Below are 26,242 nucleotides of genomic sequence, written 5' to 3'. Positions count from 1 at the left end.
AACGCTAATTGACTGCGAAGCTATCAAAGGGCCTGAGTACGGCCGAGCGTAATAACAGCTTTGCGGGAAAGTACTCAAAAAAAGCAGACGCGCGGTAATCAGAAACTCTACTTCTCTCTCACTCAGCAAGTAGAACTTCGGGGTTAAATAAAGCTCTTCCTCATTATGTATTCAGACGTCATTCTAAAACTACGTTCTGGCCGGAAGTAGTAAGTTGAAGTTAAAAATTTGACAGGAAAGGATTTTAACTCAAAATTTAACTGTTAATAAAATTAGCATAATCCTTACAAACTTTCCGTTCCAAATTTTATCTTTTTAGTTTAAGTCCTGTTGTTGTACTTATTATAAATGTATTTGAATCTCCTTTTAGGAACTAAAATAATTTTTGCATTATTTTTGCCCTGTATAATTTCAATTTTATTGAAAGTCTTCTTTATGATTATTGTATGTATTTCTGGCTTCTAGGTAAGTATGAAAAAGTTCAAAATATTTTTACATAAATTGCTGCCTTTTTACATAATATTGCAGTTGCTCAACGATTTCAAAGCGAGCAATGGCAATACTGTACGGAAGAAGACAACTTTATTTCCATCGCGAGAAATTGTGAAGCGGAAATTCTAAAGATATGCTGTTTTTAAATATTTTGTGATATTGCTGTTGAATTGAATTTTAGGTGGTTTAAGTGCTGAGAACATGATATTTAATAAATAAAGGTAACACACGAAACGTTTTAAAAACCCCCTTCTGGGAGTAACATAAAATCTGAAAGCATGCAGATTTTCTTTCTTTTTTATTTTTAAATTTCTTAAAACTTCTGAAGCACTCGGGGATATACCATGTTACTTGCCATTAGGACTTTATGAGTTTGGCCACTGGTATTTTATCCTAGGTTTGATTTATAAGAGAATGAACTGACGGTGTATGTTCATTTCCGGTTTTTATTTTAGGAAATTTAATCTTTAACCCTTGAACTCTAACTAATCTTTAACCCTTGAACTTTTACAAAAGTTCTTATTAAATAAGCCTCGAAGACTTACCAGCCCTAGTTTCCTCATTATAAGTTGTTTATCCATTGATAACATGCCCTATTAATGACATCGCTTTATTATTTTTTATTTTATTTAATTACTCATTATTTGTCATTTGAATTATTATTAGTCCAAAGGGGCAATTTGCCCAGAAGGACTATTAATTTTGTTTTTGCATTTTGCGTCGATTCACGATAAGCGTTATTTCACTTTTCAAATTGTTGCCACCAAATATTATCGCCCTGTATTGTATTTAAAGAAATTAAATAATGAAGAATTTGCCTGAATGTAGGTATGTTTATCGCATTATGATAAAACGACGATACCTAGAGCCATCAAAATTTGAATGACGTAATCCTCCTACGCATATGGGCATGTCGAAGCCCTAATTTGAATTTGAAACTTTTTTTATTATTGATTTCATATTTTGTAACACTTCAACGAATTTTTGATTAAAAAACTAAATGATTTCAAGCGAGCAACAGCAACATTGTACGGGGAAAAAAAAAAAAAAAAAATCTCCAGCGCGTGAGACTCTGTATCGGAAATTCTAAAGATATGCTCATTTTAAAACTATTTTGCGATATTGCTGTTGAACTGGATCTTATGGTTTAAGTGCGAAGAACGTGATATTTTATAAATAAAGGTAACACACAAAACGTTAAAAAAAAATGCCCCTTTGAACGTAGTTTTAAAATTTCAAGCCTTTCAGATTTAGTCTCTGAAGGACTATTGTTTTCATTTTGCGATTTTGCGTTGAAAACTTTAAAAGGCTGTATCACTTTTCAAATCGTTGCCACCAAATACTGTCGCCCTGTATTATATTTGAAGAAATTAAATAACAAAGAACCTGCATAAATATATATATATATATATATGTTTCTCGCATTGTGATAAAACTACGGTACGTAGAGCCATCCAGTTTTGAATCCTATTGCGAATATGGGTATCTGAAAGCCCAAAATCGAAATTTGTTTTATTTTCAATTTCCTATTTTGTAAAACTTTAACGAATTTTTGATTAACAAACTCAATGATTTCAAAGCGAGCAGTTCAAAGCGAGACACTCTACGAGGGGGGAATAATAAGAAGAAAGATGCAAGAAGTGCAAAGAACAAGATATTTAATAAATAAATATAACACAAAAAATGTTAAAAAAACGTCTTTATGGACGTAATTTAAAATCTGAAACCTTTCAGATTTTTTGTTTGTTTGTTAATATTTTTTTGTGTGTTTTGGATTATTCCAATATGTATTTGAACAGCGTACTCTTGGTACTAATTTCGGATATGATTTTTTCGCATTGAATTTTTGACACTCACGTTTTCGTCTCTCTCTTGGATTTTTTTTGGGGGTAATTTTCGGCTGGTTCCGTTTGTGCAACGTTCTTTCTTTCTTATTTCACTTCTTTTGTTTTACCTTTGTTCCAGACCGCCTCCTTTTTTTTAAAAAAATTTTTTTTTTATTCATCTTTAGTAATAGCCTAACATAGGACTCCGCTGCTTTTAATTTTGGGAATTAAACCCTGAGTGATGTTGATAAAACTTGAGTAAGGATAGTTAAGAGGAAGTTTAGGAGGAAACTAAGAATCTCCAAACCAAATGTAACAAATTGGAATTAAAAAAAAAGTAGGGAAAGGTATCCTTTGCCTTATTAAATTGTGGTTGTTAGAAATTTATTTATTTTTAGAATTCACTTCTTCTGATAATTATAATTTATACCTAAAAAGATTATTTTATTTGCGGCCTCAGTTTTTTAAAGCATCATTAAAATCATTTATGATTTTATTAGGCTTAACCCAATCCAGTCTAATACAATTTTGATGCAAAATAAGGAAATTTAAGAATAAAATTAAGATTTTATCTCGAGATAAGAAAAAACATCCTTTATTTTCCAGCGATCATAAAAATTCAGTAATAATTCTATTCCTTCTCTCAATTACAAAATTGTAAGTACTTTATATAAAGTTTTTGGGATTTCTTTATTTTTATTTACTCAGTTAATTTATGTTTAGTACTTTTTTTTTCTTGTCATTCTTCATTTCTGTTTTCCTGAAAGAATGTTAAGTTTTAGTTCCCTCGCATTCAATTGAGGTAGAAAGAGGTAGTATTTAAATATCCTCCTGCTTATGGCGTTCTTCGATAATTCTTCTGATAATTCACGCATTCAAGCATGATTTCAAGAGCAGTCATGATGAATCAGATCAGAGTAGTCGTGAAAAGGGAAAATGAAAGTTAAACAATAAACTCAGAAAAACTCAGTCAGTAATGAGCAAAATCCATACGGCCTACTGTTACTGCGTCTGGCAGTCCAAACTTGGTAAAACCAGTCATTCTGGGGTAACCTTGGTAATGTGGTTCAATATGTATTGGTTAAACGATACGAACCTTGGAATTTCGCAACAGAAAGGATTAAACTGAAGTATGAAAAAAAAATAATAATAAATAAATGGGAAAGCCCTTCATTACCTGCCATTGGTTGCCAATGGAAGATGAAATTGTAAGTACTTTATATAAAGTTTTTGGGATTTCTTTATTTTTATTTACTCAGTTAATTTATGTTTAGTACTTTTTTTTTTTCTTGTCATTCTTCCTTTCTGTTTTCCTGAAAGAATGTTAAGTTTTAGTTCCCTCGCATTCAATTGAGGTAGAAAGAGGTAGTATTTAAAGGAAGGTTTTAGATTGTTCAGATAGAGCGTGTTCCGCTTGCTGCTAATTAAATTTCTAAGGTAGCAGTCTTGTGCGGCTTTGTTTTATTCTTGCAAATAGCGCTTGTCACGCCGGTATTGGTTTGAGTTAACTTGCACGGCTAATCCTTCCCGTCTAGCATTTGGACTAATTTTAGATTTAGTAAATTTTAATTTGAATTCATTACTTTCGAGTTACACCATGAATGCTGGTTGGTGGTTTTGTGAGCACAAGAAGGACCTTCTGTTAAACTATTGAGTTCTTTTAACTATTGGTTTTTTTTAACACACTTCTTACGTTGTCTATTTTCTTCCTGAACATAGTGATTAGATCCATATAGAATCTCGACTTAGTCTATGCTTCCCAAGCATGTGAGACTCTACAAAGTTTAGTATTCTTGTAAATTTTTTCACTTGCTATACAATTATCAGCTGAGTCCTTAAAGACTCCATTTCAAATTTAACTTCTGGGGTAACCTTGGTAATGTGGTTCAATATGTATTGGTTAAACGATACGAACCTTGGAATTTCGCACCAGAAAGGATTAAACTGAAGCATGAAAAAATAAATAAATAAATAAATGCGAAAGTCCTTCATTACCTGCCATTGGTTGCCAATGGAAGATGACTGATAGTCAGCAGAAGAGTGTCATTGCTGATCAGTGAATGGTGAACAGCGAGTTCCCGCTCAGACGTCGCTTCAAATAGACGTTACTTCTCTCTTCTTGATTGATGGCTTGCCTACATGAGTGAAGTTTGCACTTTTTAACGCTCTGACTGGTTTTACCAAGTTTGGACTGCCAGACGCAGTAACAGTAGGCCGTATGAATTTTGCTCATTACTGACTGAGTTTTTTTTTTTTTTTTTTTTTTTTTTTTTTTTTTTTTTTTTGAGTTTATTGTTTAACTTTCATTTTTCATTTTCCCTTTTCACGACTACTCTGATCTAATTCATTATGACTGCTCTTGAAATCATGCTTGAATGCGTGAATTATCAGAAGAATTATTGAAAAACGCCGTAACCAGGAGGATATTTTAGACGAGCAAGACGATAACAACTTGCAGGATTTCCTGGCTATGAGGGAATTTTTCCTGCTCAGGAAAGCCTCTACAGTTCCTCTCCCGCGGAGTAATTCACCTGAGAATGTCGCTACAACAACTCCTGAGAGGGACAGGACTATCTCCATCTACGAAATCCCATCAGATTTAATTATCTGATAGCCAACTCGCTCCTCTTGCAAATTACGAAGAAGAATCTTCTCTTTTACCATATGACTCACCGTCGAAGTTGGAAAATCCAGGAAAAAAGGCAAAGTCTTCGCTCAAAAGACCGTCTGCTAAGAATCCCTCTTCCAGTGCGGCACGTGGTTTGGATAGCCACGCATATGAAGCTGATCCAGATCAAGTACTGTCCAATCAGTACTCATTCTAGGCAACCAAACAAGAAGTTCCTTCAAACTCGAGCGAGAACGACATGCAATAGCTGAGAAGTTCTAAGCTTCCACCCATCGTTATTAAGGACGCGGAGCTTACCTGGAAAAAATTAACTGATTTACTAGAAGACTCTAAACTTACGAACTTCCGTGCTAAACTTAAGCCTGATGCGGAATACGAAATTAAAGTTTTTAACGCCGATACTCATCGCAAAATTATGACTCTGCTTGAGGCTAAGAAAAAATACCATTTCACTCGTACCTCCTTCCTGACGAGAAAAATCCCAAAGTGGTTATTAGAAGTCTTCCTTCTTGCACAAAGATAGGAGATATTGCTGAAAAGCTTCTGGACCTAGGTTTCCGAGTCCTAAAAGTGGATCAATTTGCCAGACGATCCGTATCGGATGTCACCAAGCTTCCGCTCTTTCTTGTAACCCTCAGGTAAACAGAAAAGGCTCGTTCCATTCAAAACCTGGATTATCTAATGTAGATGAAAATCAGTGTTGAAACTTACAGAGGTCGGCGCGGTCCCACACAGTGCTTCCGTTGCCAGTCCTTCCCTCAGGCTCAAACTACATGCCGTCATCCGCCTCGCTGTGTTAAATGTGGTATGAATCATGAATCTCGAAACTGCGATAAGCCCCAGCATGAGCCTCCCAGGTGCGCCAACTGTCAGGGCCCACATACGGCCAGTTATCGTGGTTGTGAATTTTTCCTAAAACAGTCAGGAATCAACCGTCGTACTTCCCGGACTTATGCGCATCGTGTGGTCATTAATGCCAGCGCTGATCCATATCATAGACAGGAATCTGCTATTGTAAGAAAGATATCCGAAGCCAAGGAAGTTCTGGGAGCCCTCACCTCTCTCGTATCAATGCTCAAGGATTTGGGGATACAAAACTTAACGAAACATCTTAAATGTAATAATGAAAAATCTATCCCAACTGCCAACACAACCTGACATCATGGATAAACATCCTTCAAGGCTTTCTACGGGCACGATTCTCCTTTGGAACGCAAGTAACCTTACCACAAAATTTGCTGAATTTCACAACTTTGTGATCAATCACGATGTTGACTTAGCATTGGTTACTGAAACGCATGCCAAGCCACAACACAGCCTAAGAATGGCGAATTTCAATTCTTACAGGTGTGGCAGACTTCGTCATCGGGGAGGTGGCGTAGTTATATATATATAAGACGTTCTTTGAACTCCTGCCTAATAAGCACGGACAATTCAAAAGATTATGAGGAGTTAAAATATGTGTTACTCTCCCTAGGTATGGAAAAATTATTTTTTGTGCATTCTATAACCCACCTGATAATCGTTTAACGGACTCTGATTTAAACAATTTACTTTGCCACCAGCATCCTACTTTTATTGGTGGAGATTTCAATAGCAATCATGTGGAAGAGGGCTGTCGGATATTCTAAAGGCAACGGTAAAATCATTCATGATTACATTCTTAACAACCCCGTTTATCAGTATATTCTTGACAGCATCACTTACAGGTCGAACGTTCTAAATCGCAGGCACGACATCTTGGACATTTTCGCAAGTTCAGAGAAATGCAACATAAGCAGCTTGATGTGATCCAAGATCTATCATCGGATCACGTGCCCAGTGATCACCCAATTAGGAGTAAGCATCCCCAAGGACTCTCCTGTAAAGAAAACCACGAATTGGAACCTTTTCTGGAATCTCGCCTTTGCCTCTTCCTCCAACATCTCCCATCTCAGTACTAATGAAGACATCAATGAAGCAATTAATAGCCTTACTAGCAATCTTCACAAATTTCTTGAAAATTCTACTACCACATCTAACACGGATCGCTATCATGGTCAACTTTCCCTGCACATCAGGAATGTTATTAAGGAACGCAACAGGCTCAGAAAAAATTTTAATCGCACCTGGAATGCTAATGTGAAGACCAAAATCAATCAACTTAATCGCAAAATTAAACATCTCATTAGCGAACATAGATCAAATCTCTGGCAGAAGAAGATCGACCAACTCAATTTAGAATATGGTTCATTTTGGTGTTACGTTCTATGCTGAAAAAGAGCAGGCCCCACTCCCAACCGATCAACAGCGAGCATTCCACTGCCTAGACTGACGACGAGAAAGCTAAAGTTTCTGCTGATTTTCTCCAAGATCAATTTAGACCAAATAATTTCCCCACAAATTCTACATCTGATAAAAAAATTACGAAATTTGTCAACGAATGGATCTCCTCTCCCTCCCCCCAAAATATCATGAAATTTATTTCTCCTGCTGAAATTAAGTACATTATCAAGCACTCTCCTTCCCGTAAAGCTCCAGGTCTAGATGGCATCACCAATCAAATGCTTAAGCATCTTCCTCATAAGTACATCACTACATTATGCAACATTTTCAATGCCTGTATTTGGAACTGCTACTTTCTCATTCCATGGAAGCAAGCATCTATTTTCATGATTCTTAAACCTCTCAAGTTTCCGGATTCTCCTACTAGCTATCGTCCCATCAGTCTCCTTTCTACCTTGGCAAAACTTCTAGAAAGAATTATCTATCATAGACTTCAATAGTACTTGCATGCCAGCAGTGACGTCCAATACGGCTTCTGTAAGGGACTTTCAACTACGAAGTAGTTAACCAGAATTGATGAATTTTTGAATTGGGTGCCTCCTTGTACAACAAACTCAGAGTTGCGGTCCTCATACTTGATGTGGCCAAAGCATTTGACCGCGTCTGCCATGAGGGTCTCATCTACAAACTTATTAGAATGAACTACCTCGTGAGCTGATCCTGATGCTCAACTCCTTCCTGGATAACATGACTTAACGGCACGGCAACTCCTATTCTTCTCCCAAGGTTATCTCAGCGGGAATTTCACAAGGAAGTATTTTAGGAGCGATTTTGTATATTATCTACGCTAACGACATCCGTCTACAATATGCTTCTTGCTTGTTATGCCGATGATACGGCGATTCACGCGAAATCTAGGCTCCCTAATCATGCCATTTCACGGATTTAGAACAAGATCCCCACCATTGAAGACTGGTGTCGGAAGTGGAAGATTAGCGTAAATCCAGCCAAACCCGAAGTGCTTCTTATCAGGAAATTCAAAAAATTCAATACCATTACCTCCGGGATCACTCTCTTCAATACTGACATCCTGTTGGTGCGCACGGCCAAATATTTGGGTGTTACACTAAATTCTAACTTCACATGGTCAAACTATATCAGGAACATTAAAGGAAAAACACTACAAATCCTATTTTTTACTACGCTTCTCCCGCCTGGGCCCATGCCACAGCTAATGACATCAAACATCTTCAAGTTATTCAAAATAAATTTCTACGCGTCATTACTGGAGCCCCGTACTTTGCCAAAAACAATTTTCTGCACAGCGGCTTAAAATATGAATACGTTCAAAATTACCTTAACAAACTGAACGACGGATTTTTCAGCAAATCTGCAGCCTGCCGTATATCGAATTTTCCGGAGCACCTTAATTATGAGATTCTTATGGACGATCTTCTTATCAGGCCTTTTGCAACTCACCAGACCAGAAAATTTCAGCACCATTAGATGACGCCAGCTCTACCGTCTGCTTATCAGTACTTATCAGATGTTGCTTTCCACAGAGGATAATGTTGCCTTTTTTCTTCTATTTAAAGACCTTTTCTTCAAGAAAACTTCACTCAGGCTCTCCAATTTCGTCATGCCCTTCCCGGAAATATTTTAGGAGCTGAAAAGAGCTAACTTTTAGCTGAATGCCAGCCTAATTACCAGCATCCAAGTCCAAGATGAACAGCAGTGACGGATTGCTTATCATTACTCGTCAACACTGCACAAACACGGATACGCGATTTATCATTATCCTGGTCTTCTGCAGCTTTATTTATGAAAAAAGCGTCTTTATTGGCGATTTACACTTCCTGGGGGTGTTTTAGATCTATAAAAATCTCTCGGTTAATGATCCCAATTCCAATAATTTTTTAACATTTAGTTTTTTTAAAGGCTTGTTTCTTAGCTGCGTCATTTAGTTGAAGATATAGTCTTGTTTTCTAACATATGGCCTTTTTCTTTAGGCATATACTATATAGATTTCTTATCATTTTCGTTTTTGCATCTGAAGAAGAAGATTGTGTTTGACGTTCGAAACTGTAATACTGAAAGTTTATTCAAGCTGCTCCATCGGCTGCTGTAAATTATTGACTATTTTAGCCCTTTTTTTTATTTTTCAAAAGTGTTACGTGTGATATGGATAGTCTATTCTTTGGCTCCTTCACCCTTTGTTGCTGGAAGGGAATTGTTCTTCCCAAATACTGTTGCATAAGTTGAGGAGAAATCGTATAGGAGGATATTTCAATTTGTCCAATCTTGCAGAAGACGAATGGAGTTGACAAAACTACGAGCTAACTCCAATACTCTGAATAGGATGTTGTAAAAGCCTTTGAAGAATTATGAATGTCTAATTGGTTTACTTTGGCTTCATTTTCCCATGATTTTCTCATATGTAAAGTAAATATAAGCTATTTTTCCATAAAAATCCTCCATGAAAGCATCCTTTCTTTTCTACAAAGAGCTCTTATGTGGTCTGATGAAATTTAAACAGTCTAGCTTTAAACTACAAGGTAGGTGGGCATCTGTATATTCGAACTAGATATTCTTTCTTCTTTCCGTTGAATGATTATCTTTCTCTGTTTTGATATTTCATTGTTTTAAACTGTAAGATTTCTTATAATTTAGAAGATAACTTATGAAATGCTTGAATTTAGTGATTAGATATTTAAAAATTCCCAGGGAAAAAAATCCAAACTATTATTGAAGTCAAAATAAAGTTTTCTTGAGATATTAATAAGCTTAATAATATATTTTTCATTATGAACATCCTTGTCCTTAAGCTAAAATAGAAATCTGCAATAACATAAAAGTTTAAAAATTAAATGAAAATCCTTTTGGTATGTTTCATTCTAAACAGCAGCGAGATGGTACTGCTGCATATAATATAGACCACAATTATTTTACTATTTTGTAAATACTCGGTCCGTGCAATTGAAATATCTCATTGCAGGTTTCCGTACAAGTGTTTGTAATCTGAAAACACAGCTTACGAGCCAAAAGCACTGGTCTATTGAAGTCATGTTATCAGGTTCAATGTTCCGTCTTACCTTCTTCGGGAACATGCAAGGACCTGACTCGGAACAGAGAGCTTACTAAAGCTATGTTCAAAACTGTGGGAAGTAGACAGGATACGCAAGAAGGGTATACAAAACCCTTTATTTTTCTCTATTTACAATAACTTCCGTACTTCGGAATGCACAGACCCACTACTTGGGGTCTAAACGTAAAAATATAAAAGATAAAACTAAACTCTAATTTAACTTTAAAATGATAAACGTGGAAGATTGGCCTTATATTAACAGGAAGCCGTATGTAGTACAGAGAACTGTGAACACTAAAATACGTTTAAAAATTATCAAGAGGATTAAAAACCTCTGGCCTGGAAGGCAACCAGCAACTGAGTAAAACTTCTAAGGTAAGCGGCCTGCTTCGACTCACTGCTTCCTCTCTCTCGCTTGGCAAAAAGCCACAACTTAAATACTTGGCGTTCGCCAGACAAACTTTGATAAATACATTAACGCTTATAATTCTGGCCGGAAGTAGAAAATAAGAAGTGATAGTAAAGATTTAAAATAAAATAAACGTTAGTAAAACTTAAGATCCTTACATACTTCCCGCCAGAGTTAATTAGTTTGAAACTGAGGTCTAAAACGACCTTGTTGAAAACTTTTAGCTCTAGAATCTAACGCGAGGCCAATCTTTTACAAACATTTTTCGCTAGAAACTAGAAATTTAAAAGAAAGAAATTTGTTTTTACAATAGCAGCTCCCAGGACACACAATTTTTTTCATCTGTACTGCATTTAAACAGGAGCTTTTATTCAAATCTGGTTCCTTCCAGAGATCTGGAAGGAAAACTAGTTTAATGAAATGTTATACAATGAAATGGCAAGTAACATGTATAATTATATTTCTCTTAACATTCTTATTTCATTCATAACTATTTTAGTTATCTCTCCCCGTTCCCTCTGACATGTGTTGTAAAAGAACACCAAACACGAATGTGTTTATGTCTATGTGTTCAACACTTCCTCCTACAATCAAAACACTAACGTGTTAAAATTCAACATACCAAGACCTCGTAACACACCCTAATTTCAACTCTAAACCCTGAGGTACTATTCTGAAAGTGGCTAACTCTGAAGTGTAGCGTCAGAGAGCCTAACTACATCATTCAACCTTTAACACATATTCACCATGATTTAGTCTTTTTACAGTCACACGAATAAAAAAAAAAAAATTAACATTACTTTCACTTTTACCATATCACGGTATTTCTTAACATTTAAAATAACAGTTCACATTGTATATAAGAACATATTAACATGCCGTTAATTTTATACATTTGAAAACATACATTAGTAGTACATTGTTAACTTCTTTTCAAAGCAAGTGCCAATTCTTTCTACATTGAAATAATACATTTCAAAAAGTCTTTCAGACTAAAACTTCTTTCTTGCCAGAATGTTTTAAATAATATTTATACAATAACTTTTTACAATATTTAAGTCTTTACACAACGCTATTATACATCAACTTTAGTTTTACGCGCGAGTAATTGAAAAACATTATACCAAAATCGGTAACAACTCATTTCTCGCCCTTTTGGCGATAAAGGTAGACCTCGCATGAGGTAAAACTTCTTGAAATCTGCCACTTGCAGTAAGAATGAAAGATTAACTTAAGTTTGCAAAGTAACATAAAATTTTACTTATCTTTGTGATATTCGGACATTCTTTTCTGGGCCCAGTCCTCAAAGGTAGTGCAGATTGTTGTTTGATTTATCCTCCTTCTTGTACGGACTCGCCCTTCAGTGCCTTCCTCTAGATGCTTTCTTTTTTCTCCAGTTCGGTCACCCTTGAATACCTTCTTTTTCGCTTCTGCCTGTGGTCTTGATCGTTTGATGGCAGCTGGTCTTGGCGGAACCGGGAAACTTCTTTATTGTTCCTGCTTGGACCTCGTTGCTGGCCGTTCAAATTTTCCTTGTAACTTTTCCTCCGTCGCTGGTGGCCCTTCCGCAGTTCGGCGACATTTGCTGCGGAGAGTCCTGTCGGATGAGTAGATCTTCCGTTTTAGAGCCGGGTTATAGTTGCCGTCATTTCTCCTGGTTCTCTTTGCATACGTCGTCCTTTTCCCTTCTTCATTCTGGGGGTGATCGTGAGCTCTCTTTTCTGGACGGTGGAACGGCTTCTTTTTCTTGCTATCTTCAATTTTTCCGCGGGGAAACTTTCTTTTCACTTGCTCCTGCCTCTTAATGGCTTGCCCTTGTACTTGTTTGCCCTTGTTTTTCCACCTCTGGAGCTTGTGCCTGCGGTGTCTGCCGTGCCGGATCCTGCAAAAGATCTTTAAAAATTTTCATTTTATTACGATCATAGTAGGGTTTGATTTGATCAATGTTTGCGGAGCAGGTTTCACCATTTCTACCTTTTAACACTACTACAGCGTGAGTTATTTTTTCTATGACATATGGTCCTTCAAATCGTGGAAAAAATTTGGCAGTTTTATCTTCTGGTGCTGAAGAAAGTGAATGCTTAATTTTTAAAACTTCATCCCCTACTTTATAAGTTACTCCCCGTCGTTTCAAGTCATAATATAATTTTTGTTTTCTCTGTGCTACTTCAGTATTCTTCTTTGCTTCCTTAATTAGTTTTTCTATATCACCCATTTTAAATTCTGGGGCTCTTTGTTGCACATAAAATAATTTATCTAACGGCGTTATAATCTTTCTGCCTAAAAATAACTCAGCAGGAGTTTTGCCCGTTGTATCATGTTTTGCGGTCCTAAGGGCGAAAGCAAATTCATTGACATAGTTATCCCAGCTTTTATGAAAATTTTTAACATAACTACGGATAATTTTCTCTATATTTCTATTGACCCGTTCCGCTATATTTGATTGCGGCCGATACGGGACCATTTTTAAATGACGTATGCCCAGTTTTTGGCACATGTCTTCAAATACATTACTTACAAATTGAGGACCATTATCCGATATAACTTTTAGGGGCGCCCCGTATTTTAAAATATATCTATTTAAAATAGAATCAGTAACTAATTTCGCGGAGGCTCGTTTTAAGGGAACAATTTCGGTCCACTTACTAAAATGATCAACCATAACAAGGAGATAGCGACTTTTATTTAACTGACTTTTTGGGAAAGGGCCCAATAAATCGATGCCAATTATTTCATTTGGAAATTCGGATTTAATACTATTTAGAAACCCGGCCGGGCGGAAATTAATATAATTAACTGCTTGACATGTTGGGCAGGACTGGACATACGCCCTTGTTAACTTTTGCAGTTCAGGAAAATAGACTGCCTCGCGTACGCGTTGGATAGTTTTTCGAATACCAGCATGAGAAGCTAAAGGGCTGTCATGGAGCTCCTGCAGGATATTTAATCTAAGACTAGCTGGGATAACAGGTCGAAATTCGTTGTTGGAATTCGTAGTTTTTGTATAGAATAATAGACCATCTATTAGTTCGTAATGGGCCGCCCTATTTCTTATCGCCACAATATCTTGGTGGCTAAAATTTTCACGATCCTTTAAATACTCATAAATGCTTCCAAACTCAGGATCCTTACCCAGTTCGGTTATTACAGTTTCTCGGGAATTTATTGTACAGGCTGTGAGCATTGCCACCTTTACGGTATTACCTTCTTCATCTATTTTAATTCGTGATAGGGCATCTGCTACGATATTTTCCTTTCCGAGGGTATGCTTGATTACCAGATTATATTCTTGTAGCTTGAGTGCCCATCTTATTAACCTTGGGGATAAGTTTTTCCCTGAGTACAATCTAGTTACCGCCGCATGATCAGAGTACACTGTTATTGGCGCCTTTCCGAAATAGACTCGGAACTTTTGCTCTGCTAACAGAACTGCAAGAGCCTCTCTCTCGGTCGCGGAATAGTTTCTTTGTGTTTGATTTAAAGTTCGGCTAAAAAATGCCACGGGCTGCTGATTTTGCGAAAGTACCGCTCCTACCGCATAATCCGAAGCATCCGCTGAAATTTCTAAATTCTCATCCTTTTCAGGAAATTTCAACACAGGGGCTTGCGTTAATGCTTGTTTTAATTTTTCGAAAGCACTATTGGCTTCGGCCGTCCACGAGAATCTTGCCTTTTTCCTTTTTAATTTTAACAATGGTTCAGCAATAGCTGCAAAATTTTTTATAAAGGACCTATAATATGAACAAAGTCCTAGAAAAGAAGAGAGCTTCTTCGCCGTGTTTGGAGTCGGATACTTTTGTACAGCGATTATTTTTGATTCGTCTGTCTCTATTCCTTTCTGAGATATTTTGTAACCTAAATATTTTAATTCAGGGGCTGAAAATTTGCACTTTTCGACATTAACTTTTAGACCGGCCTCATTTAATAAAGAAAACACCTGTCTTAAATCCTGTACATGTTGGTCGAGATTATCACTAGTAATAATGATATCGTCTAAATAGATAAATGTGGACTTTCCAAGAACAGGTCTTAACACAATGTCCATACATCGCTGAAATGTTGCCGGCGCCCCTGAAAGGCCAAACGGCATACGCAAAAATGCATAAGTTCCAGACTTGGTTATAAAAGCAGTCTTAGGCACGTCCTCAGGCCTAACCCCTATTTGAAAATAACCAGTCGTCAAGTCTAAAGTCGTCATATATTTGGTGGATGTTATGTTCCTTAGAATCTCTTCAATAATAGGTAACGGATATACCGGATATTTAGTTATGGAGTTTAATTTACCGTAATCAATTGCGAATCTCCACCTTTTTGGATGTGTCAAAGGATAGTCATTATTTTTCTTACATAAAACCACCGGGCTAGCATAACTACTTGAGATGGGCGTTATGATCTTTTTATGTAGCATATCGGTGATATGCCATTCTATAATTTTTTCCTTATTCTTATCATACCGGTATGCTTTGTGGCGAACTGGCATTGAATCTCCGGTGTCAATACTATGGTTAGTAACCTGAGTAAATCCTGGAATATCACTAAATAACGAAGCAAATTCACTTACCACTTGTCGGATTCTTCCTTGCTCGTCATCAGGCAGGTGGTCAAGATTTAACATCGGCGGTTCAGCCTTTTCTGCACGAACTGGTTTCATTGTCAGCTTAAGGGACGCTTCATTAAAATCCAGCGTTGCTTGTGCCTCTGAAAGAAAATCTATTCCTAAGATTATATGTGCTTGCAGATTCTTTACTATAAAAAACATCACCTTTACTTGTTCGTCCTTGATACGCACATACAGCGGTACTTTACTTATACACTTACATTTTTCTCCTTGCGCCGCTAACACTGTCGTATGATCCGAATTATATATGCGGTATTTCCGAAAATACTTCCTAAAAAAATCTTCTGCCACACAAGAACACTGCGCGCCTGTATCCAGGATTGCGGTGGCTGGGATATTATTCACCAACACTTCAATCTTCGGAAGAGTCAAATTTTTCACCATTACTGTATTTAACTTGAAGGAAGAGGGGTTTTCGTGGCCTTCGGATTTCCGCACCCTCTCGTCAGCAGAAATCCGTTTTAGTTTAAATTATTTTTCATTTCCGTGCTTTCCTTTTTTTTCCACTGGCCTTGAGACTTTTTTCCTGGATTGCTATTGAACTGTCGACGTTCGCCGGCTGTTTTTGAATGCTCGGGTTTCCTTGCCCACTGATTCGCTTTGCTTCCGTAGCCGTGTGCTTGAGTTTGCTGTAGTCTTGGCGCACCAAATTGGTTTCGCTGTTGATATTGGCGTCTTCTTTCGACGTCCGCCGTTCTTCTACTTTCAAACTGGATTGCTAGCTCAAATAACTTTTCCAGTGTAGTCGGATTTCTTAATTCAATAAAGTCTTGCACTTGGGACAGTAACCTCGGCAAAATCACTTGAATTATCTCATGATCCGGACGGTTTCCATACAAGAGTTTGAAGACGTGAATTTTTCTTAAAATAAAGCTCGAGAGGTTTTCGATTCTTTGTTGATATATACTAAAAAGTTCCGTTTCTAATTTCGCACGATCCCTTACAACAGGGAAGGCTTTTACTAGGGCAGTCTTGAAATTCTCGTAAGTATAGGTGGGACTTCCTGCTTGACCCAAGAGACTTCTGCCTATACATTTGAACCAGTTAAGCGCTTGGCCCCTCAAAGCGCTGGTAGCTAAGGTAACTTTTTGTAAGTCGTGCACGGGGTAGAGCATGAAGTGGTCATCCAATTTTTCCAAAAAACTGGTTACCGGTGAGTTTCCATTAAATGTTGCTTCTGGTTTCATCGAAGCGCGCATGGTCTGGACGATGTAACCAAATCCTTCCAGGGCGGCAGCTGGCATTTCTGGATTCTGAGCCGCTTCTGCAGGCAGCACAGGTTCTTCTTGAAACTCGGCCATGGTTATTCTTCTACGTTGGGCGCCACTATCAGGTTCAATGTTCCGTCTTACCTTCCGTGCAATTGAAATATCTCATTGCAGGTTTCCGTACAAGTGTTTGTAATCTGAAAACACAGCTTACGAGCCAAAAGCACTGGTCTATTGAAGTCATGTTATCAGGTTCAATGTTCCGTCTTACCTTCTTCGGGAACATGCAAGGACCTGACTCGGAACAGAGAGCTTACTAAAGCTATGTTCAAAACTGTGGGAAGTAGACAGGATACGCAAGAAGGGTATACAAAACCCTTTATTTTTCTCTATTTACAATAACTTCCGTACTTCGGAATGCACAGACCCACTACTTGGGGTCTAAACGTAAAAATATAAAAGATAAAACTAAACTCTAATTTAACTTTAAAATGATAAACGTGGAAGATTGGCCTTATATTAACAGGAAGCCGTATGTAGTACAGAGAACTGTGAACACTAAAATACGTTTAAAAATTATCAAGAGGATTAAAAACCTCTGGCCTGGAAGGCAACCAGCAACTGAGTAAAACTTCTAAGGTAAGCGGCCTGCTTCGACTCACTGCTTCCTCTCTCTCGCTTGGCAAAAAGCCACAACTTAAATACTTGGCGTTCGCCAGACAAACTTTGCATAAATACATTAACGCTTATAATTCTGGCCGGAAGTAGAAAATAAGAAGTGATAGTAAAGATTTAAAATAAAATAAACGTTAGTAAAACTTAAGATCCTTACAATGTGTTCTAAGGCATAACGTTATTGTAAAGGATACCAAGGCCATCAGCAGGTTTAACGCTCTTCAAAAGAGGCTCGTTAAAGTGAACCATACACATTACACAAACACGAATGCACATTGTGAACTGAATTTTGGTTCACAATGTGTTCACAATTGAAACATTGTGAACACATTGTGAACACGAACACATTGTGAACTGAAATTTGGATGTTCCGTTGGGTTTTTAGCGCAAAAGATTAAGGTCACATTCTCAGCCACCGACCGACCGACATTAGATTTACATGAGCTTCTGAAGGATACTGTGGAAACAAATTCACAACAAAGCATTCATGTTGCTGCAGAGAAGCTTGATTATATACTAAAACACCGTTATTATTGGTGCCAGTTAGGAAAGCACATCATCTCGAAGCGTGTAGTTTACTTTGTCTAAGGAATAAACGGAACGGGAAGAAGTTTACGCTAGAATTTTACATACAGTGGAAGATAAATAAGCACAATAACCATTAACGATAAACAACCAGGTAAAATATGAAAAAGGAGCGCAGCATCAACCCGTACATTTCCTCCATTCACAGAATGTATTCCTGCTTTTATGATGTTTTGCTGCTGGAGTGATTCACCTGTTCTTCTCTCTTTGGTCTAAACTATCATGGCGGATTCTTATAACGTTACATTTGCATGACATGTAACATCAGTATGTTCTCAGAAGTCCAAATCTAGTTAACAGATATAATGCTCTTATGTTGCTTGATAGTATTCTGTTATACGTATATTGATATCGTATCGACTTTGCAAATTCTCAGTGAATTGCAGTAAAAATTCTTCATCTGCCATACTCTTATGACAATTATCCTGTCTTTCGTAGTCTGAACGCCTTTTCAACCCCCCAAAATTTCGTTTATAACATGGAGGTCTAGTCTGCAATTGATAATTCTTCGCATCACAGACACCTGATTTATTTAGACCTTTGATTGTATAGTTGACACAGAGGTGACAGAAGTGTACATACGTCGAGGAAGACTATTTTTATTAACCAAATATTGATGATTTCATTTACCTAGCATTTCAAATTGCGACATTAGGATGTCATGTTGACAAATGCCTTTCTGACACTTTTTTCGCACCAATCCAATATTAAGTATGGAATGTTAAGTACTGACATTTCCAACATAAAAATACTTTTCTTGTTACAAATTAAGAGAGTGATTAAAATAATGCTTATTCATTTGTTTTTCCGTTTCAGCAAGACGGACAAAGATTTGACTGCAGTTCTACAATTAAAATGAAAGTACAGACTCCTTACAAATTCGTATTAACATTTCGACCTCCTCTGAAGATTAAGTAAGTATACAGAGTTAAAAGTTTCATCCACTTTCTAAAATTCTCTGGCTGAGTTAAGTGCTGTGCTACCCTGATAATTTTAAATAAGCATTGTAGGAAATAATCCTTCAGTTTCTAATCCAAAATGAAAACATATATTGAGAGTAAAAAGTTGCATTCTAATTCCACTGAATAATCTTACGATCCAGAAACAAACGTAGTTATGTCCTGTCTTAACTTAAAAATCCCATGGTACAACTGATAAGAATAAACGTGTAAACGCAAGTAAAATATTTTCTAGCATCTCAGCTTGAAATTCCTAAAAATAACGGAGCTACCGCTACTTGCGGCTTCAGAATATAACAGGAATTCAATTAATCATGAGTCAACTATTAAAGACTAAGCTAATACGCTTCCTCATGAATAACAGATGAAGTTTTACTTATTAAAAATTAGTATAGCACTTCAATAGGTTAAATCTGCATTGCAGAACTCCGATTACCAAAGCTTTCTACTTGAGATTAGATTCTTACTCATTATTTAAAATCCCTTGATTTGCATTTTCTGGAGTAAATGAAACAGCAGAAGTACAGGAAAGGTTTAACATAAATAACATGTTAATTAAAATAAATCTTAAAAACCAACTTATGCTTAACATACTGAGAAGACGGCCTTTTATAAATTAAAATGAATGCTTTACGAGAGTCATACAGCATTTTTTTTTCTGGGCTATTTTCAGTTTTGTCTACTATGATTACAACCCTTCATTATTATAAATATTGCACACTCTTTCTTAGTCGCATTTCAAGATAACAGCAATGTTTAGTGCCGATTTCTGATAGTTGCATGTTATGTTCTTTGGTCTGCTTTCCTGGTTTCACGATTAGCTGTGCATTGCAGTTTCTTACTTAACTTCCAGTAGAGCTGTAGCGCTTCTATATTGAAAAAATTAAGCTTGTAACACAGATCATCATAATAACCCACAAAGCAAATTCTAAAGCAGTAATCACTTAACGAAAGGCTCTCCAGCAAAGCAGTCACAGATCTAAACTGATTGCAAGTTCTAAAGTAACCGATATTTATCCACAAATGTCCAAGGGAAAATGAAAGTACTTCTGGAAGCTTCGAGAAAAGTAGTTTTTCAAGACTTTGGAAACGCGTTTTCCAGAAACTTCCCAAACACCACCATGTTGACAACAAAATGCAATATATCGCCAAAAGGAGGACTTTTGTCCATACATCTAGCCCTGTTTAACAGTTTTCACAATTCAAGCGTCATCTATTTAGAATTAAAAGTTCAGCAACATAGTACATGAAAAACACTTGCAAATAATGAGCGCTCACAAATTCAGTTAAATAAAATTACGCAGGAGAATTATTGCCTAAAGTGTAATAAATAAGTTGTAAAGGCATAAAGTTATTTTGAAGCAGGAGACGTGAAAAGGAGCCGTGCCTTCGCCGGGACTCGAAGCCTGCACCTCTCGAATACGCATCGAGTGTGCTGCCAATTAATTACACCAAGAAGGCATGCGGAAAGGAGGGAGAATATAACTTATATACTCTTCCATTTAAAGGACGGCTCGGGATTATGGGAACCAATCGCCAAATCCTGTGGTGACAAAGTATGGTCCACTACCTTTTAGTTCTGGCCAAGAATTGAATTCTGAACCTCTCGATATGCGCCGAGTGTGCTACCGTTACACCACGAACGCATGCTGGAAGGAGGAAGAAAATTCTTTATATACTCCTCATTTTTAAAGGGTGACTAAGGATTAGAGGACCTAGTCGCCTAAGTCCTGCTAGTGAAGAATTATTGTCCTACACTTTTCAAATCGGACGCCAGTTTTAGAATCATTAAGTTATTTGAAGGAGACGTGAAAAATTAGTAATGCTCTAGTGGGGACTCGAACCCTGGAGCTCTTGAATACGCGTCAAGTATGCTTCTAATTACACCACGAAGGCATGCAGAAAGAGGGAACAAAATCCCTTATAAAGTAAATAAAAACAGTAAACAACACCGCAAAATATACAATCTAAATTACTAAGAAAAGCACATAAATATTTACGAAAATTCGTGTATCTAAATTTAATCAATCTGTTATTTTTTTTATTTTTTTTTTATTTTTTTTTTTTTTTTCAGCAGCATTCTGCAGTCAGTCTTTCTTTTGTTTTCATTTGATTTTCTAAGAACTTTGTAGGAATATTCTTTTGTGTCGCGTTCTCAAAAAGTGATGTACAAGCCGACCTTGAAATAATAACAATAATAATAGCCCAGCAAAAATGTACTTGGGGCCACATGCAAAGTTTAATATTTAACCTATATTACTTTTGCTTCTGGAAAATTTACAATCCAAAACTATTTATCAGTAAAGAAATACTGACATAACATTTTAATTGGGACACTGAACAAATTGCAATTATATCTACGGGCATGATAGCCATTCCGAAAAGTGTATTCATCTTAAATTTTTGTTCTTTTACTTTTCGAATGCTCGCTAGGAGAAATGTTGCTTGCAAGTTAAAAAAAGAGACATCTGCTTTCAGAAATAGATGTTATAAATAAAAAAATGTTCATGAAACTTCTCTTAGATAGATAGAACTTATTTAAATAAACACTTTTTTACTTAGCGTTCATAAGTACAGCTTTATACACTCCATTATCATTGCAGGTATGTTTAATGGCAAGTGAAAATAAAATCTATTAGTCTATATTCTGTATATATATAGTTCAGAAAATACACTGAAATTGAGTTGGCGCTTTTTGTTATGTTGAAACTTACCCCCAAAGAGATCTGACAAAATGGATAATGTGCCGCATAATTTTTACTATTTAATAACGTTGTTCAGACAGGATTCTATGTCTCCGCTTAGAGATTTGAATTTTGCTCGATTTCATCTCGGATGCTATCTTTGAATGTTGGATCTTTCAGTAATCCCATGAATTCCACAGCCTTACATCTTTTGCTTTAAGATCGTCCTTCATCCTTCTGTTTTGGTTTTATTTTCTAACAATATTGTTGTCCTTAAATATCCTAACAACTGCACCAGAAAAGAAAATTATTTTCCCCCTCCAAACCGTAATCTCGCTAGAATGTTCTTTCGGAGCTTACATTAGCTTTGCCTTACTCACTCTTCTTCTACCTTCCATCTGTTAAATTCATATTTCTTTCATTTTTTAATCTGTTAATTTAAGTATTAGAAACCATTGTGAAAGCACCTTTATATATCTATGCTTACATTTTTGGGTTCGTGCTTGAGATAGTTCATTATCCCTTTTCACTCAATTTTTAATTTAAGTACTGGTTCTCGCAACATTAAAAGCACATGTTAAATGAAACGCACAATAAAATTAAAAAATCGAATTTTAATCCCTGCCATTTCGTCTTCAGAATTTGATGTCACCAACTGCATTTTGTATTGATAAGAAATAATCCTCATTCATTTGCAAAGACATGCCATTCTATTTATTCAATATTCTTTGTGATTTTTATCTTGTTTATAAACTTTACCACTAATAAACCATTTTGAGACATTACGATTTAAAAAAATTCCAAACATAGATTATTTTTGAACTTTTAAGGAAATAAAATGTAAATATTTGACTTTTTACTTCCTTGTACGAAGTAAAAAGGAAGTATTGTAATCGCGAAAAGTTTCTGGCAACATATTTCAACGAAAATATCCATTTTGACCGCTTTCGAATGTAATTTAACGATGTATTTGCGTGATATCTGTACGTAAGGACAGAATAATAGACTCTTTTCCTCCAAAAAAATTATAAAACTGCTTAAAATGAATTCTGAAGATAATTTTTCGTGGTGTCTGTACGAATATATGTACGTATGTACGTACGTATCTCGCATAACTCAAAAACGAGTAGCCTCAAAACGATGAAATTTTGTATATAGGACTTCTATAACATGTAGATGTGTACCTAGCATTTTGGTTGCAATCGGCCGCGCCAAACGTATATAAATATATTTATATATATATATCCACTCTGTTACCCGGCTCAGTGATCTCAGTTTTACTCGTATATGTTTGTAAATTGTACATTTTTTGCTTTAAAAATGATTGAATTATGTTGTTTTTATCTTCCGGTTGAGGTTTTTATGCCCTTAGTAAATCTGTATTCAATATTTTTAGAATTATCAACAATTTTAAAATTGTTTAAGTGCCGCTAAGCCTAATAATTTTTCTGATGGCAGCCATTGCTTGTTTACATTTGAAACAGCATCGTAGTGGATTTGTTGCCAATCTAGAGAAACGTAGCTTCGCAACAACAAAGATAACGCCTTCATTTATTATTGCGAATTAAATCATGCTTAATCCTTTCTGGAATTTTTTCGAGGAAATAAGTGTTTAAGATTTATTTCGTAATTTTTAATACAGATATTTTGAGTTTTTATGCATTTTTGCCTTGTCGCGAAGTGAGAATTGAATTTATTGAATGAGAAATACTCAATCGTCCGTGAAAAACTGGTTCTTTTTTGTTTTGTTTGCTTAATTTCTTTTATACATCGTTCTAGCTTTATTATAGTATTAGAATAGAACATGTGGCAACGATTAGATAATTCTTTAAATGATGTAAATTTTGTGCATTCTGAGTTATAATATGAACGAAATATAATACTGTTAAGTGAACCTAGCGCCAGAGTGTCGCTATGATAAACAAATACTAGAGTAAATTTTAAAGAATGCATTTATTCTATTGTGGTTTATGATCTGTCGGCGAAGTAGGTTTAATTCAATCCAATAAGTTTAAACGAAATGCAAGAAAAAATTCGTATAATTTAATATTCCGTACAAGGAAATCATGAGGTGTACACATCAGATTTTTTATTTTCAGTTGTACTGCGATGAATCGACTTCCATTCCTCCCTTGCAATGGCTAGATACTTGATCCTTAAACATTCTTCGGCAATACCAAATAACTTCGATTATTTAGCCATTTCCCTAACCAAGAATGCTGTCCAGGATACAATTCGAAACAGGATCCAATGACGTGGAAATCGGGTTCCTCTAACTGCCATACCGAACAGGAAAGCTTGAACCAAATTTTCACATTCGACAATTTAAATTTTCGTTAGAGTTATCATATCATAAATAAATAAAGTCATATCAGAACTTGAATAAACGTACACATATTATAACATAAATAGAATGTTTCTTTTGCACGACTGAGTGAGTTCTCTCTCTGTGTATACACCCCCGTTTTATTATATATATGTAATAATTTTGATATGTAGTCGTGATAGCAGAGCAGCAAGAATGGACGAATATGTTGATACCAAACCAAGTTCAGCTAATTACCATCTTTATTTTCAAGTACATTAGAATAATTCTTCGTAGACAATATACTTTTTGAACATAAGCAATTACAATAATTTCTCATATACACAGATTAAACGGGCGATATCGTTTTAGATGGACAAGCAAAGCAGCGTGGATGTTGGCGTGGTGGAAGCTAAGGAAAGGGAAATGACGTAGTTTATTTGTGAGCGGTATTTATACTAAGTACATACAGAAAGTACTCTAAGCTATGATTGGTTAATTTTAGGTTGTTGTATAATCATGGAAGGATCTCGAATTAGGGAGGACAGATGTATTTAGGGGGAGAGCATCAAATCTAGAATCGTTAATTTTGAGGTAGCCAATTATTTTTAAAGCAGCATTCGTATTTTGTTATATCTTATATATATACAGAGAAGAAGCTGACTCATACACATGTATATATACTCATTATATATATACCCATTATATATATATATATATATATATATATATAATTTATTTCCTAAACCGTATTGATTAATTGATTATATTACTCTAAATCATTTAACTGATAGGGATATGATAATTTATTCCTAAACCTGAGAAGGCGGTATAAGTTGGATGACTGTCAGTTGAAAGATTTGTATATAGTGTAATTACTCAATTGTATATATTGTAAAAAGCTAATTGTCTTCAGACATATACTGTTACTAAAAAAATGGGCCTATTTCCTGCCTTTAGACTGTCTACTAGCTCTTGGATAGCGAAAATGCCTTTTTCCTTTCTTAAATTCTTAATCATTGCGACACGACAATTAGCCAGAAATTAATTAATTTCCATTCACTAGTATTTTTAAAAAAATCTTAACAGACGGTCTCTCTCAGATAAGAACTCCACAAAATACATCCCTCAAGAATTCCAAGTCCCACCCACTACCATAAATTTCTTCACCCAAGTCTTGCCGACTGATATAATTCAAAGCCCCTACTGCCGCTAAGAATTTTCGGACACCCTACACTTCTGAGTCAGACACGAAGAGAACACACTGCCAACTCCCCCACTAGAAAGAATGTAAGTTACTTAATACCTTTCTGGCCTTTATATCTTCATGTACATTCACTGATCTTATTTATATTATTTTCTATTTTATTTTTATATTATTTTTATATTATTTTTATGTTCTCTTTGATTTGTTTTTGCAAAGTTTGCATTATTTATCTTTTTTATAATCTTCTATGTTTATTTCAACTTTACTTTGATTTCGATTTCATAATGACAATTTCCAATGTTTAATTTCTACAAATAATATAGTACTCAAATACATAAAGATGATAGTGTCGGGGACGATTACTCGAGTTTTACAAGATTTCTCTACAGTAATTGATTTTTACTCCAAATTGAATTGACTAAAATGCTTCATGAGAATCAGTTCTTTGAGTAACAACTATTCGCGGAAATATTTGGCCTGACTAGAATTGCCGGTTTGGCTTTAATTTATAACTCGAGTAAAGACGAAACACTTTCATATTTACGTATTTCTATCAATTATTGATCATTGAACGGGAGTTGGTTTGTTCCCCTTGAAAAGTCAACTAATTTCCGATCAATAACAATAATTACATGTTTTAATTTTTACTTTTACAATTGTAATATTATTCTTCGTGATGATTTAACTCCAGTCCCCGTTAAAACATTATTAACATTTTGCTTTCAAATTACTTCAAAACATCTTTCAAAATATAACTTACCAGTATGGATGCACACTTTTAAAATAATTCTACTTTAATTAAACTTAGGAGATAATATAATCAATTAATCAATACGGTTTAGGAAATAAATTATTATTAACTAACTTTGCAGCAATTGCGCAAGTAATAATAACTTGTATTCGCACTAAATGGATTTAAGTTCATACAACATTTTATATATATATATATATATATATACTCATTATATATATATATATACACACACATATATATACACTACACATATATATATGTAATGTTTCCAAACAAATGTGTAGATGAAAACAGTGGAACTTTTAACAGCTTAGCTACTGCGTAGATGACAGAGAATACCGTAGTGGGTTGAAGGTGGCAGAGTGGAAAGCATGGTGACGCAATTTAGCACAACGTATCTTGAAAAATCACAATCTTTATTTTTTATGCATATCAAATCATCCTTTTTCAGGCAAGATGTTTCCTAATTATATTTGAATACAGTAAGTTGCATTTTGAAGAACGACGTCGTTTTACGCAAGTAAGCGGCAGCAGCATACAT

At 35.6% G+C, this 26,242-nt stretch overlaps 1 protein-coding gene across 1 annotated transcript in view; it reads left to right on the top strand.

Moving 5' to 3' along the window:
* LOC118190489 (CB1 cannabinoid receptor-interacting protein 1-like) overlaps nucleotides 1-26,242 on the top strand; it is a 45,301-nt gene that overhangs the window by 6,949 nt on the left and 12,110 nt on the right. Inside the window, exon 2 of the mRNA XM_035361205.2 lies at nucleotides 18,609-18,706. Within this exon, the coding sequence (XP_035217096.1) occupies nucleotides 18,609-18,706 (98 nt within the window). The remainder of the gene's footprint in view (nucleotides 1-18,608; nucleotides 18,707-26,242) is intronic.

This window comes from Stegodyphus dumicola, chromosome 2 (assembly GCF_044657685.1).
Source record: "Stegodyphus dumicola isolate Sdum_Otavi_A_Nest chromosome 2, ASM4465768v1".
Classification (NCBI taxonomy): domain Eukaryota; kingdom Metazoa; phylum Arthropoda; class Arachnida; order Araneae; family Eresidae; genus Stegodyphus; species Stegodyphus dumicola.
The sequence above is the reverse complement of the archived record's forward strand: the minus strand, read 5'-3'. Positions and strand labels throughout refer to the sequence as shown.